Source organism: Heterodontus francisci, chromosome 44 (assembly GCF_036365525.1).
Source record: "Heterodontus francisci isolate sHetFra1 chromosome 44, sHetFra1.hap1, whole genome shotgun sequence".
NCBI lineage: Eukaryota > Metazoa > Chordata > Chondrichthyes > Heterodontiformes > Heterodontidae > Heterodontus > Heterodontus francisci.
Window position 1 is genome coordinate 16,094,624 of NC_090414.1, and position 14,534 is coordinate 16,109,157.

General features: G+C 52.6%; 1 protein-coding gene across 2 annotated transcripts in view; it reads right to left on the reverse strand.

Annotated features, from left to right (window-relative positions):
- Positions 1-1,151: 1,151 nt before the first annotated feature.
- LOC137355856 (inositol-trisphosphate 3-kinase B-like) overlaps positions 1,152-14,534 on the reverse strand; it is a 53,876-nt gene continuing 40,493 nt past the window's right edge. For both annotated transcript variants that reach the window (XM_068021449.1, XM_068021448.1), the window contains 2 exons: positions 6,441-6,512; positions 1,152-4,385 (listed from right to left, as the gene is read on the reverse strand). In XM_068021449.1, coding sequence (XP_067877550.1) covers positions 4,149-4,385; positions 6,441-6,512 — 309 coding nt within the window. In that variant the 3' untranslated portion in view covers positions 1,152-4,148. The remainder of the gene's footprint in view (positions 4,386-6,440; positions 6,513-14,534) is intronic.

The following is a 14,534-nucleotide window of genomic DNA, read 5'->3' on the forward strand; positions in this document are numbered from 1 at the left end:
TCAGTCCCAAGACATCACTGCAGGAGTTCCTCAGGGTAGTGTCCTGGACCCAACCATCTTCAGCTGCTTCATCAATGACTTTCCCTCCATCATAAGGTCAGAAGTGGGGATGTTCGCTGATGATTGCACAATGTTTAGCACCATTTGTGACTCCTCAGATACTGAAGCAGCCCATGCCCATATGCAGAAAGACCTGGACAACATCCAGGCTTGGGCTGATAAGAGGCAAATAACATTCACGCCGCACAAGTGCCAGGCAATGACCATCTCCAACAAGAGATAGTCTAACCATCTCCTCTTTTCGTTCAATGACATTATCATTCGCTGAATCCCCCACTATCAACATCCTAGGGGCTACCATTGACCAGAGACTGAACTGGAGTAGCCATATAAATACCGTGGCTACAAGAGCAGGTCAGAGGCTGGGAATTCTGTGGTGAGTAACTCACCTCCTGACTCCTCAATGCCTGTCCACCATCTACAAGGCACAAGTCTGGAGTGTGATGGAATACTCTCCACTTGCCTGGATGGGTGCAGCTCCAACAACACTCAAGAAGCTTGACACCATCCAGGACAAAGCAGCCCGCTTGATTGGCACCCCATCTACAAACATTCACTCCCTCCACCACCGACGCACAGTGGCAGCAGTGTGTACCATCTACAAGATGCACTGCAGCAATGCACCAAGGCTCCTTAGACAGCACCTTCCAAACCCGTGACCTCTACCAACTAGATAGAAGGACAAGGGCAGCAGACGCATGGGGACACCACCTCCTGCAAGTTCCCCTCCAAGCCACACACCATCCTGACTTGGAACTATATCGGCCGTTCCTTCACTGTCGCTGGGTCAAAATCCTGGAACTCCCTCCCTAACAGCACTGTGGGTGTACCTACCCCACATGGACTGCAGCGGTTCAAGAAGGCGGCTCACCACCACCTTCTCAAGGGCAATTAGGGGTGGGCAATAAATGCTGGCCTGGCCAGCGATGCCCACATCCCACTTATGAATAAAAAAGTAACCCCTATCCTTGCAGCACCCTGTGTTACTGACTGTATCTCTACTGATGTTAATCTAGCTCCCTCACACTGTCACTCAGTAATTCTGAAGAAGGCCCATATTGGGGAGCAAAGACAATTAATATTCCAGCCAATGTCAAGTACTTTCTGTTTAATTGTGAAGGAAGAAAACTTGTTATATTTACACGGTGTGCATACACCACAAGTGGAGGCTGCACATTTACAGATTAATCTCACAGCCATTGCATTAACCCATCACATTCCCAAGATACATGGATATCATTGTGTTGCGGCATTTCAATAGGAGAAAAGCTGAAAGAAAATGAAGAGGTTGGATACATGGGAGTCAACATTGCTGTGTTTTGCTTAAACCGGCGCCAACAAAATCATGAAAAAATTACTGCGCGAGAGGCCATTCGGCCCATCGCCCTTGGTGCTAGCCCTTCCACTAGAGCAGTGGTTCTTGATCTTTTTTGATTTAACGCCCCTTTTCCAAATAAAATCAGTATTCACGGACCTCTCCCAATCTTAATTAAATACTATATAATACTCAACATGTAAGTGCTGAATGTACAGAGTGTTTTAATAATGCCTTGGAAATTTAATTAGAAACATTTACTTACGATTAACTTGCTTCAATAGCAAACACATACTTCAGTGTAAGCCACGCATCCTGATATCATTGTGTGTTCTCCCTCTATTGAGGGAGCTGTGTTACAGGGTTCGGGCAAGTCTCTTTCTCTCCCCTTGAGCTATTGCTTTTTTTTAAAAATGTGTTTGTGGGATATGGGTGTCTCTGGCTCGACTAGCATTTATTGCCTTTGAACTGACTTGGTTACTGGGGCATCTTAAGAGTCAACCACTTTGCTGTGGGTCTGGAGTCACATGTAGGGTATTAGTGAACCAGATGGGTTTTTACAACAATGGCTTGTAAAATCCAGATTTATTAATTGAATTCAAATTTCACCATCTGCTGTAGTTGGATTCGAGCCCAAGTCCCCAAAGCATTAGCCTCGGTGCTGGGTAGCTTGTCCAGTAATATCACCACTACGCCACTGCCTCCTCCTAAATTGCTATTGAATCTGATTCTACCTACCCTTGCAAGCAGAATGATACCGGTGCTGAAAGGGTTAAATTGCGAGGACAGGTTCCACAGACTGGGCTTGTATTCCCTCGAGTGGAGAAGATTAAGGGGTTGATCTGATCGAGGGGTTGAAGATGAAAGGATTCGATAGAGAGAAACTATTGCCTCTGGGGTGGTGGGGGGGAGTCCAGAACAAGGGGGCAGAACCTTAAAATGAGAGCCAGGGCCGTTCAGGGGCGATGTCAGGAAGCACCTCTTCACACAAAGGGGAGCGGGAACCTGGAACTCTCTCCCAAAAAAGCTCATTTGGAAATTTCAAGACTAAGAGCGATAGTTTTTTTGTTGGGTGAGGCTATGAAGAGATGTGGGGAAAAGCCACAGCCAGGATCTAGCAGGCTCGAGGGGCTGCCGTTGTGCCTGTATGTAAAGCAGTAGCAGCTAACTGAGATAAGGGCATCTTTACCTGGGTCCAGTCTGTTTACTAACACCATTTCTCCAGTGTCGACTTTCAGAGAAGGAGTGAGTGAGTGAGTGTTCCAACATGCTCTGTTCCAGAGTGTTCAGTGTCACAAATGGGTGATAGATGACTCTCTCACTCAACTCAATGGGCAGTGTAGTTTAATATGTAATTACCATCCACGAGGGAACTTGAGGTAGTCACGGATCTGATCTCTGGGAAGGTGGGTGGGGAAACAATTTTGACAGATCAAAGCTCTCTCCTTAACCCGGGGCCGAGAAATCCGACGAAAACGATTAAACGTTCCCAATTATCCCAATATTTCATTGCGGAAGCCACCCAGGCGGGGGCACGACCCCAGAATAGAAATCACGCTGACAAACTCGAGCGCAGAATGCCTCTTTTGTAACGATTCAAAGCTCAAGAGATTTGGCAACATTCAGTGACTATCGGAGGTTGTTGGAAATGTTTGTGACTTTACAATTCGTTGCAGCTAAAACACTACGAGTCCTTGTGTGCTGCAGTAGTGTCAAGAACTCCAGTATATGGCTGTAGTGTGTTCTGAGAAGAGATGCCACTCCAGGTAAGCCTGCCATCAGGCACTCCATGAAGCAGCTCTGCGACTGGGACTCGCTGCTCCATCAACTACTAGATTCAAATGTACAGGGCATTTTACTCTGTATCTAACCCGTGCTGTAAACTGCCTAACAGACTGTCCCATCAAACACTCCCAGGACAGGTACAGCACGGGGGTTAGATACAGAGTAAAGCTCCCTCAACACTGTCCCCGTCAAACACTCCCAGGACAGGTACAGCACAGGGTTCGATACAGAGTAAAGCTCCCTAAAGAAAAAAAAAATAAACGGGGTAAAAAAAAAACTGGGTTAGATACAGAGTAAAGTTCCTTCTACACTGTCCCATCAAAAAAAAACGAAAAAAAAAACGGGGTTAGATACAGAGTAAAGCTCCCTCTGCACTGTCCCCATCAATCACTCCCAGGACAGGTACAGCACGGGTTAGATACAGAGTAAAGCTCCCTCTGCACTGTCCCATGAGGGTTTCTTCTTCAGCCTGAAAATAGAGGCCAGCCCCATTTCCCCCATCCCCCGAACATGTTTCTGATTTCCACACCAGCCTCTCTGGGTGAGGCTGGCAGTGGAGTCCCCATTCGAGCCACATTCGGGGGGAGTATCGAGACTGTCCAAACTCATTTCAGAAAGAACCCAAGAGCCCGCGGACCCTTGCACCCGATCGGTCTGGGCTGGAGGAGAACCTGGGCTATGAGATGAAAGGGCAATGGCTGCATGACCATGCACCATTCTCCAGCCACAGTGCTTCAGTGAAGGGGGTATCTGGATGAGCATATATTTTTTGATAGAGGTGGGGTGACATAAACAGTGTGTGTTGTGGAGTGGGCAGGTGTGGGGTGGTTTAATACTTAAGACTTGTAATATAACAAAGGGTACCCCACCCCGCAGGACAAAGGGTCTCCCCTACCCTTGGGGAAACTCTGTTTCGCCCCCAATGCAACAGTTCAACAAGGAGCAGCTCGTATCTGCCAGTTTCACCCCCCCTCGCCAGCAATCTCCCCTAGACGTGGCCAGTTGATTCAGTTGGGGCAGCTTGTCGAGCCATGGTTTCAGAGAAGAGATCCAACACGTTGTCAAGTCCTAGCAGGTATCCGTCCTCTCGGTTCCCCTCCTCCCAGGGCAGGTCGTGTCGCAAGGTCTGTCCCTCAGGCAAGGCCATCGTCTTTCCAAAGTCGATCATCCAGATGTTGACCCCTCCTTTCTTCTCATGGATGAACAGTAGGGAGCTGCCAATAATCTGCAGGGGGAGGGGCAAAGAAAGAGATAAAAAGCCAGGAAAGTTAAGGCAAACGTTTCTAAAACACTGGTTAGGCTCCAGATGAAAGAACGGTGGAAGCAGATTCAACAGTAACTTTCAAAAGGGAATTGGTTAAAGACTTGAAGAGGAGACACCTGTAGGGCGATGGACTAATTGGATAACTTTTTTTTCAGGCAAGATGGGCTGAATGGCCTTCAGCACTGTTAAGATTCTGAGATACCTCCCCTTATCTCAAAAGGCCGTGCGATACTTTGGGACGTGCTGAGGTGGTGACAGGCGCTATCGCAATGCAGGTTCTTTGCCTCTTCCACCTCAGCTGGGATCATCAAACTGAGCACAGACAGGGGTCGGAACTGGGACCCTTCTGTGTAATCCCGAGCGATACTCTTTCCAACTGAATCGAATCATAGAAGTTTGTTCACAATACTCCAGAGATTTAGAAAGCTCTAGAAATGATCTCTCTGTTTTCATATTCGATACCTCTATTTCTAAACCCAACTAACCCGTATGCTTCACAATCACTTTATCAACGTGTCTTCTTGCACCATTAAGGATTTGTGTGCATGGATTCTCTCGTGAGGACGTGGGTGTTTTTGAACAATGGAAGCCCAGTTCACTTGGCCAAATGGTTGGGAGATGATTTTCCCGCATTGCCGTAGCGCCTTTCGCGGTCTCGGGACATCCCAAAGCGCTTCACAGCCAATCAAGTACCTTCAAAGTGTGGTCACTGTTGTGTAGGAAACGCGGCAGCCGATTTGCGCACAGCAAGATCCCACAAACGGCAATGTGACAATGACCCGAATCATCTGTTTTTAGTGATGTTGGGTTGAGGGATAAATATTGGCCCCGGGACACCGGGGAGAACTCCCTCCCGCCGCCTCCCCGCCCCACCTCCCGGCTCGTCTTCCAGTAGTGGCCATGGGAACTTTTACATCCACCTAAGAGGGCAGACAGGGGCCACGGTTTAACGTCTCAACTGAAGAACGGCACCTCTGACAGTGCAGCACTCCCTCAGTACTGGCACTGGGTGTGTGGGCCCGGATGATGGGCTGGCTCAAGATTTACTCCCTGCATGGAATTGGACTGCATATAACTAAAGGGCCAATGAGACAGAAGGCGACGACACTACTTATGGATTCTAAAGTTCAATACAATTATATCAAGTAGGCATTAATGAATAAAAAGGAATTCCTACACAATCCCAATGGACCAAACCCCTTCCCATTCACTCCCACTGTACACAATCCCAATGGACCAAACCCCTTCCCATTCACTCCCATTGTACACAATCCCAATGGACCCAAACCCCTTCCCATTCACTCCCATTGTACACAATCCCAATGGATCAAACCCCTTCCCATTCACTCCCATTGTACACAATCCCAATGGACCAAACCCCTTCCCATTCACTCCCATTGTACACAATCCCAATGGACCAAACCCCTTCCCATTCGCTCCCATTGTACACAATCCCAATGGACCAAACCCCTTCCCATTCACTCCCATTGTACACAATCCCAATGGACCCAAACCCCTTCCCATTCACTCCCATTGTACACAATCCCAATGGACCCAAACCCCTTCCCATTCACTCCCATTGTACACAATCCCAATGGATCAAACCCCTTCCCATTCACTCCCATTGTACAAATCCCAATGGACCCAAACCCCTTCCCATTCACTCCCATTGTACACAATCCCAATGGATCAAACCCCTTCCCATTCACTCCTGTTGGAGTATACTTTATCGAAATTATAGTGTGTTTCCTGCATTGTTTGTGGGATCTTGCTGTGTGCACCTTGGCTGGCAGGTTACCTCTAGTACAAGAGTGACATGCAAGCTTGATCGTTCCTGCCCCATGATAAGTTCTTGCAGCCGGGGCCACCCAGCCATATGGGAGAGACCCAGATGAAGGGCTGAGTCTGGGAATAACCCCTTTGAGAATCTGAAGCCCCAGGGGTGCGATCAGACAATCCCGAGGGGATGATGGGGACATGGTCCTTATGTTCCATGATAACAAACTTCCAGCTTACCTCATGAGATCTGAAAAATTGAGACTGCAGCAATGCCTCTTTGATGTCTCGCAGCCGATTACAATAGCCTTTCTGTAAAGCGGAAGAGAGGGATTGTATAAAACATGAAACTGAGTGAGTCCCTTCAAAAAACTTTCAAAAAAAAAACAACTGCCCCCCCACTCCTTAACTCCATGGAGTACAATCTCGCGGGAGTTGTACCAGGACTAAGGTGTGGAGATGCAAACCAGTTCCTTATGTGCCAGTCCCTAACTGGGCACCAATTCCTAATCTCACTTAGAACGGGCACAAAACGGCTGGTGTGGGAAATGGATCGAAATAACACAAGGGGCTCAACCCCAACTGACCTGGGAGTGTTTGATGCGGACACTGTAGAGGGAGCTTTACTCTGGATCTAACCCCGTTTTTTTATTTTTTGGAAACCTTTATACCCCAGGCCCCTTTTATATATTTTATGTCGAGGTGGGCTCTATTCCCCAGGCCCCCTTCAGATACATTTTAAATAAATAACTTTATTAAAAATAGATAAATAAAACAACGTTCAAATTAAAATGCCATTCTCGGCGTCGACAATGAACTCCAGTCCCTGCGGTGCCCACCGGTCGCGGAAGGCCTCAAGCGTACCGGCGGACACCGCATGCTCCTTCTCCAGGGACACCCGGGCGCGAACGTAACCGCGGAAGAGGGGCAGGCAATCGGGGAGGACGGACCCCCCGACGGCCCGCAGCCTGGACCTGTGAATTGCCACCTTGGCCAGGCCCAGGAGCAGACCGACGAGGAGATCCTCCCCCCCGGCCCATCCCCCTCCGCACCAGGTGCCCAAAGATCAGGAGCGTGGGACTGAAGTGCAGCCAGAACTTGAGGAGCAGCCCCTTCAGATACTCAAACGGGGGCTGCAACCCCGGACATTCCATATCAACATGCAACACAGACTTGTCCAGGCCGCAGAAATTACAGGCGGCCTGGGAGTCCGTGAACCTACTTAAAAGGCTATTGCACGGGACTGCTCTGTGCAACACCCTCCCCAGGTCCCCGATGTAAAGGGGGAGGACTCCCGCATAGAGAGACCTCCAGCGGGGTTTCCCCTCGCTGCCAGATGGCAACTCGGACCGCCAGGGCGTGTCCGGCCGGCTGACGAGGGCGAGGACGTGGAGAGTGTGCAGGAGCAGCCCGTACAGGAAACCCCTCTGTGCTGTGTGGATTGGCATGGAGGGCATTTCCGAGAGGCGGCTCGGGTTGTGCGGGACCGGCTCCCGGGGAGGGTTTCGGGGCCTGGGTCCGATAAGCAGTTCCGGCCAAGCGGGGGTCAGCTCGGCCGGGATCGCTCCGCACTCCCGAGCCCCCTCGCCACCCGCAATGAGGGGGCGTCCTGGGGGCTTTGGCTACTCCTCCGCCCGCTGGTCCGTCCCCGGAGCTGGCCGCCCGGACAGCCGAGGCGCTCTCCTCCGCTGGCAGGGGAGTGCCCTGACTGGAGGCGACCATGTTCCAGACTCGGAATAGATCCCAGTAAAAGACAGGCAACTCCCTCAGAGAGGCGCGGCTAACGCTGGGAGCTGCGTGTCGTCTTGAAGGCAGTGCCCCGGCGGAAAAAATACATCGCCAGCGCACACCATCTGGGAGGACACTCGACGAACAGGTATCTCTGCAGGGTCCGAAGGCAGAGAGTCGCAGCCTGGGTGCGGACACACACCAGCGACTGGCCGCCCTCTTCGATCGAGAGACTCAGGACTGTGGCAGAGACCCAGTGTTTCCTCTTGCCCCAGAGTGACCAACTGGTACCGCAGCATGGAGGCCACCAGTTGGTTTATGACCAGCGCTCGGCCCCTGTAGGAAAGCACTCGGAGCAGTCCTGTCCAGCGCCCCAGCCGAGCGGTGACTTTAGCCTCCAACTCCTGCCAGTTTGCCGGCCAGGCTTCCTCAGCGGGGCTAAGGTGGACTCCCAGATAGAGGAGGTGCGTGGTGCTCCACGCAAAAGGTGTCATCTCCTCCGGCAGGGAGTCCACCCGCCACTGACCCACCAGGAGTCCAGAACATTTCTCCCAATTGATCCTCGCGGAGGATGCGGCAGAAAAGGTCTGCTGGCAGTCGCGCATCCTCCGCAAGTCAACGGAATCTGTGACTGCGAAGAGTACGTCATCGGCCTAAGCCGAGAGGATGACCCGCATGGCCGGCCCACCTCCTGTGAAGCAGGCACAGGAACGGCTCCATGCGGATGGTTTATAATTGACCGGACATGGGGCATCCCTGGTGAACTCCTCTCCCAAAACACAGTGGGGTGCTATCAAGGACCCGTTAACTTTAACCAGACACTCTATGGTGGCGTATAAATGCACGCAGAGTCCCAAAAAGATATCCGTGATCCCCCCTGTTGAACGCCTTCTGATCGAGGGAGAGAAAGACGACCGACAGACCAATCCTCTGGGAAAGATGGATCAGGTGCCGGACCAGGTAGATGTTGTCCTGGATGGACCAGCCCGGGACTGTGTAGGACTGGTCAGGGTGGATCACATAGGCCAGCACGGAGCCCAGGCAGGTAGACATATCCCAGACAAAGATCTTATAATCTATGCTGAGGAGGGGGACCGGACGCCAGTTCTTAAGCAGGCGGCTATCGCCCCTCTTCAGCAGCAGGCCGATGACCATCCTGCGCCAGGAGAGGGGCATCTCTCCGGTCGCCAGGCTTTCCGCCAGGACGTCCCAGAATGCCCTGAGGAACTCCACGGTCAGCCCGTCCAGCCCCAGGGATTTGCCCCTCGACAGCTGGTGGAGGGCACCAACGTGAGCGGAGCCTCCAATCGTTCAGTGCCCTCCGGGCTGACCTTTGCCAGGTACTCCCACAAAACTGCGCGCGTCCTCGCTGGACGGATGTGGAGAGAACAAAGTGCTGTAGTAGGTACGGACCAAAAGGCCCATTCCCTCCGGATCCATGTTGGAGGATCCGTCATCGGCCAGCAGCTCAACGAGCTGCTTACGGACCCCCTCCCCCCCACCACCCTGCCATTTTTCCAGTGAGTGGAAGAAGGGTGAGACCCCCTGCTGCCATTGATGTTGAGGCTGGCTATGGTTATCTTTATGTCAAAAGTACTTAGAAACCCGTCACCAACACCTCACTGTGAGGAGGGAGCAGAAGTGCACCTGGCCCTCCACTCCCCCAGCAACCCATTGAGGAACACTTTAAACCAGCAGCTCTCAACTAGTTTCACGCCCGCGCCCTTCCCCTCTTGTTGAGGGCGGCACAGATGATCAGCGCCAAACTCGACCACCGGCTGAGGGCCAACTGAACTTTATTGCGGCAACCCCTACATGCCGCGAGGAAATCCCGGAGTTCCGCCGTGGGGATGAGAGGAGATTCGGTGGGAGGCACGAGGGAGTCCACCACCTCACTGGTGATGGAATCAAGATCGTCCTCCGTGCCCCACAGCGAGTCCCCATCCTCCTGCGGGTCGTCACCGCCAGCGGCCGACACACCCACCACACACTGTGGGGCGGACGTCCCGACCGCGCCAGCTGGTCCCGCCTCCGTCACGATCCCACCCCCAGGATCGATGGCGGAGGAGTCCTCTCTGGGTTCTCCTGTGGAACTGGAGCCTGTAGGCGCCAGCGGTTTAGGACCCCCCCTCCACCTCCGTCCCCAGGCCCATGAGTGGTCCAGGGGAGATGCAAGTGCCCGACTCCAGAAATCCAGCCGGAGCCGAGATCGGAGGCGGAGAGAGGAGGCCATCTCCTGCCCCGCCAGCTCCCACAGGCCCAGCAGATAGGGCAACATTTTCAATTATAACCAGGTTGGGTAAGTCCTGTTTGGGAGTGGATTCTGGCTGGGAGGGCCGACCCTTTGGGGCCTTGCCCTCCCCTCCACTCAGGGCACCCGACCCAGTGGCAGAATGGGAGGAGTCCCCAGGCTCTCCCACCACAAGCAGAGCTCCACTTACTATTTCAGGAGGGACCTCATGTACAGGGGTCTCCCCCTCCCCTCCATCCTGAGGGGTAGGGAGCTCCTGCCCAGGCTTTGCAGCCTTGCTGGTGGTGGCAAGGGGAACCTGGGGACTCTGCGCCTTCCTTCCACTTGGACGGGCACCCCCCCTCCACGCTGGAGGCTGTGAAAACCACAGCCTCTGGAACTGACTGTAGGATGTGTGGTGGCCTCCAGGGGGTCCACTGGCAGAAAGGTCCTGCCCACGGTGAGCCCCTTGCTCAGGGCCAGGGACACCGCCCGCTCAGTCTTCAGGAATAACACAGCCTTCCCGTACATTTGAGAGACAGCAACAATGGCCAAAGGGCCGACAACCTCGGCCATTGCTTTCATGCATGCCTCTATAGTCATGTTCGGGTGGACGTAGCTCTTGACCCCATGCTTAGATGTTATTAGTGCAGATGGTGACGGGGTAACAGGCGCAGCAGCATATGCAAGGGAGAGCCCCGCCACTGGCGAAGGAGGGCTTGCCATGGGGTCTAAGAGCCACGCCCACCCCTCAGAAAAGCAAATTTACACAGTTGAAACAAAAAAGCAAACTTTAAACAAAGTGGTGTGGGAGTAGAGGAGGATAGGAGTAGGAAGGTGGAGGATAGGAGTAGGAAGGTAAAGGAAAAGGGGAGGATAGGTGACTGAGTGGCGAAATTATAACAATTAGTTCAAAACTATTTGTTGTCTTCCAGTTGGTGGAGGCTTCTTCGCCCGGGACGGCTGGATCCGCCTGGTACTCTCCTCTTCTGATTTTCACAAAGAGTCTTCACCCGGGCAACTCCAGCTGGCCTGAGCAGGCAGTTGGGGTGGGGAGGGAGCTCCCTTGTGCAAGCACCAATACAAATACAGGGGCCCCCTACTGGATTTGGCAGCCCCACCCCTGAGTCTTCCGGCCTCTTCTCCCTTCCCCAAACAGTTCAAACTTAGAGTCTGTCGGGTGCTCTGACACCCACCTCTCCAAAGCAATTGCAGCCTTTCTTGATGGTTTCACTTGTTTGTCTCTTCATTCTGCAGTTACTCCAGTCTCCTCTCTCCTGTTACTCCACTCTCCAAACTCTCCACTCTCCATTCTCCACTCCAGTTGCAGCAGCGCAGGTGCAGCTGCTCCCTGATTGCAGACATTGTCTGCACATGCTCCACACATTGTCCAGCCAATCCTGTTTTTTTGTTTGTTTTTTTTTTAAGAGGGAGCTTTACTCTGTATCTAACCCCCGTGCTGCGCCTGCCCGGGGAGTGTTTGATGGGGGACAGTGTAGAGGTTCGACAGAAGGCACTGCCTTGCTTTGGATTTGACCAGCTGGCATTGTGTATCAGAAAGGGATGGTTGGGAATCTCCTTCAGGGACTCAGCCCTGCCCTAACCACAATGTAATCAATGGTTGTGGTTACAAAATTATTTAAACTTCAGGCGAGCTGCCAAACACAACACGGCGAATGTAAGCAGGAAACTGCAATTATCTACTTTGTGTGGTGAGTGCCCAGGGTTGCCCGAGCCTGTTCCGTGTACAATACACTCAACAGATCCCCCAAGGTGTTTTTCCACCACGTCAATATTATCAGCACAATAATAAGTGGGTGTGACATTCTGTTATGAAATTGTGAGCAGCAAATGCACAAGGGAACAGAATAGAACTGACTCTCACATCAGCCTTAGATACACTGTAAAGCTCCCTCTGCACTGTCCCCATCAAACACTCCCAGGACAGATACAACGGTCCGGCGGGCGGAGGAGTAGCCGAAACCCCCGGGACGCCCCTCACTGCGGGTGGCGAGGGGGCTCGGGAGTGCGGAGCGATCCCGGCCGAGCTGAACCCCGCTCGGCCGGAACTGCTCATCGGACCCAGGCCCCGAAACCCTCCTCGGGAGCCGGTCCCGCACAACCCGAGCCGCCTCTCGGAAATGCCCTCCGTGCCATTCCAATCGGCGCGGAGGGGTTTCCTGTACGGGCTGCTCCTGCACACTCTCCACTTCCTCGCCCTCGTCAGCCGGCCGGACACGCCCTGGCGGTCCGCGTTGCCATCTGGCGGCGAGGGGAAACCCCGATGGAGGTCTCTCTACGCGGGAGTCTTCCACCTTTACATCGGGGACCTTGGGTGGAGGGTGTTGCACAGAGCAGTCCCGTGCAATAGACTTTTAAGTAGGTTCACGGACTCCCAAGCCGCCTGTACTTTCTGCGGCCTGGACGAGTCCGTGTTCCACGTTTATACGGAGTGTGCGAGGTTGCAGCCCCTATTTGAGTATCTGAAGGGGCTGCTCCTCAAATTATGGCTGTACTTCAGCCCCACGCTCCTGATCTTTGGGCACCCGGTGCGGAGGGGCTCGGGCTGGGAGGAGGATCTCCTCGTCGGTCTGCTCTTGGGCCTGGCCAAGGTGGCAATTCAGAGGTCCAGGTTGCGGGCCGTCGGGGGGTCCGTCCTCCCCGATTGCCTGCCCCTCTTCCGCGGTTACGTTCGCGCCCGGGTGTCCCTGGAGAAGGAGCATGCGGTGTCCGCCGGTACGCTTGAGGCCTTCCGCGACCGGTGGGCACCGCAGGGACTGGAGTGCATTGTCGACGCCGAGAATGGCATTTTAATTTGAGTTTTGTTTATTTATCTGGTTTTAATAAAGTTATTTTAAAATTATGTATATAAAGGGGGCCTGAGGAATAAAGGCCCCCTCGACATAGATTATGTAAAAGGGGCCTGGGGTATAAAGGCCACCTAATAAAAAAAAAAGAAAAGAAAAAAAAAAATGGGGATTGGCTCCTCTGTGATTGGGAATGCTGAGTGTCTCAACGAGGTGCAACAGTCAGTTGCTGGAGGTGCTGCTGGAGAGGGAGAGCTGAGGAGGGAACTGCAAAAACCTTTCAACAGCATTTGCTGCAGAGGAGGAAAGACTTTTGGATTAAGCCTGTATTTCAAGGTGGGTGTTGAGCACCGGACTCTTGCTTTGTTTGGACTGTTGTGGGAGGTGGAAGAGGCCAGAAGAACAAGGGGCGGGGGCTATACAATTCTGCAGGGAGCTGTGCAATTGCACTAAAGTTGCAGGGAAGCTCCCTCCCCACCCCAATTGCCCAGCCTGAGTCAGCTGAAGCTGCCTGGCTAATATAAAAAAAAACGAGAAAAAAAAACGGTTAGATACAGAGTAAAGCTCCCGCGACACTGTCCCCCATCAAACACTCCCAGGACAGGTACAGCACTGGGATTGGCTGCTCTCTGATTTGGGAGCTTGAGTGCATCAACGAGGTGCAGCTGACTGTGTGCAGAGGTTGGAGGCTGCAGGCTGTGTGACTGCTGCAAGAGGGAGATTCAAACTGAAACAAAAGTTTTTTCCAAATTTCAACAAAGGAAGGAAGGCAGAGAACTGGAAAAACTGGAAGCTCTTTTGTGAGTTTGTTTTATCCTGAAGTCTTTTTCATTTATTGTTGGGGGGTGGGGAAAGAAGAGACCTGAAGACCTTGGGTGGGGCTGCATTGTTCAATAGGGAGCTCCTGTGTTTAACATCTTTGGATAGGGAGCTCCCTCCCCACCCCAACTACTAAGCCTGGGACAGCTGGAGCTGCCCAGGTGAAGAGACTTCTCTTATCTGAACATCGAAGGAGGCGTGTGCCTTGGCAGCTTACAGCTGACCCAGGTGAAGACATCACCCCACCCTCCCAACTGGAAGACCAGCTACAAGACTTCTTTAAAATACCAACAAAGACTGATTCCTCCTGGCCTTCCTCTCCCTCAGCCTCTTCCCCTGTGCTACATCCTTTAAATGTTGCTTTTTTGATTTATTATGTTTGCTCTTTTTTTTTCTCTCAGCAAAGTGCCTGTAACTCTTCTACCCCATGACTTCTCAGTCCTCTCCGGTGGCGGGGCCCTCCTATGCTGCAGCAGCTGCGACAGCTGCTCCTGTGGCCCCGTCACCATTTAAAATCTTAACATCAAAGCATGGGGTGAAGAGTTACACCCATCCTAATATGACTATTGAGGCTTGTGTTAAGGCAATGGCTGTGGTTGTCGGCCCCTTGGCCATTGTTGTAGCCTCAAAGATGTATGGGAAGGCTGTGTTCTTCCTGAAGACCGAGCGGGCTGTGTCCCTCGCCCTAAGTACGGGGCTCACAGTGGGTGGGATTTTCCTGCCAGTGGACCCTCTGGGGGCCACTGCACA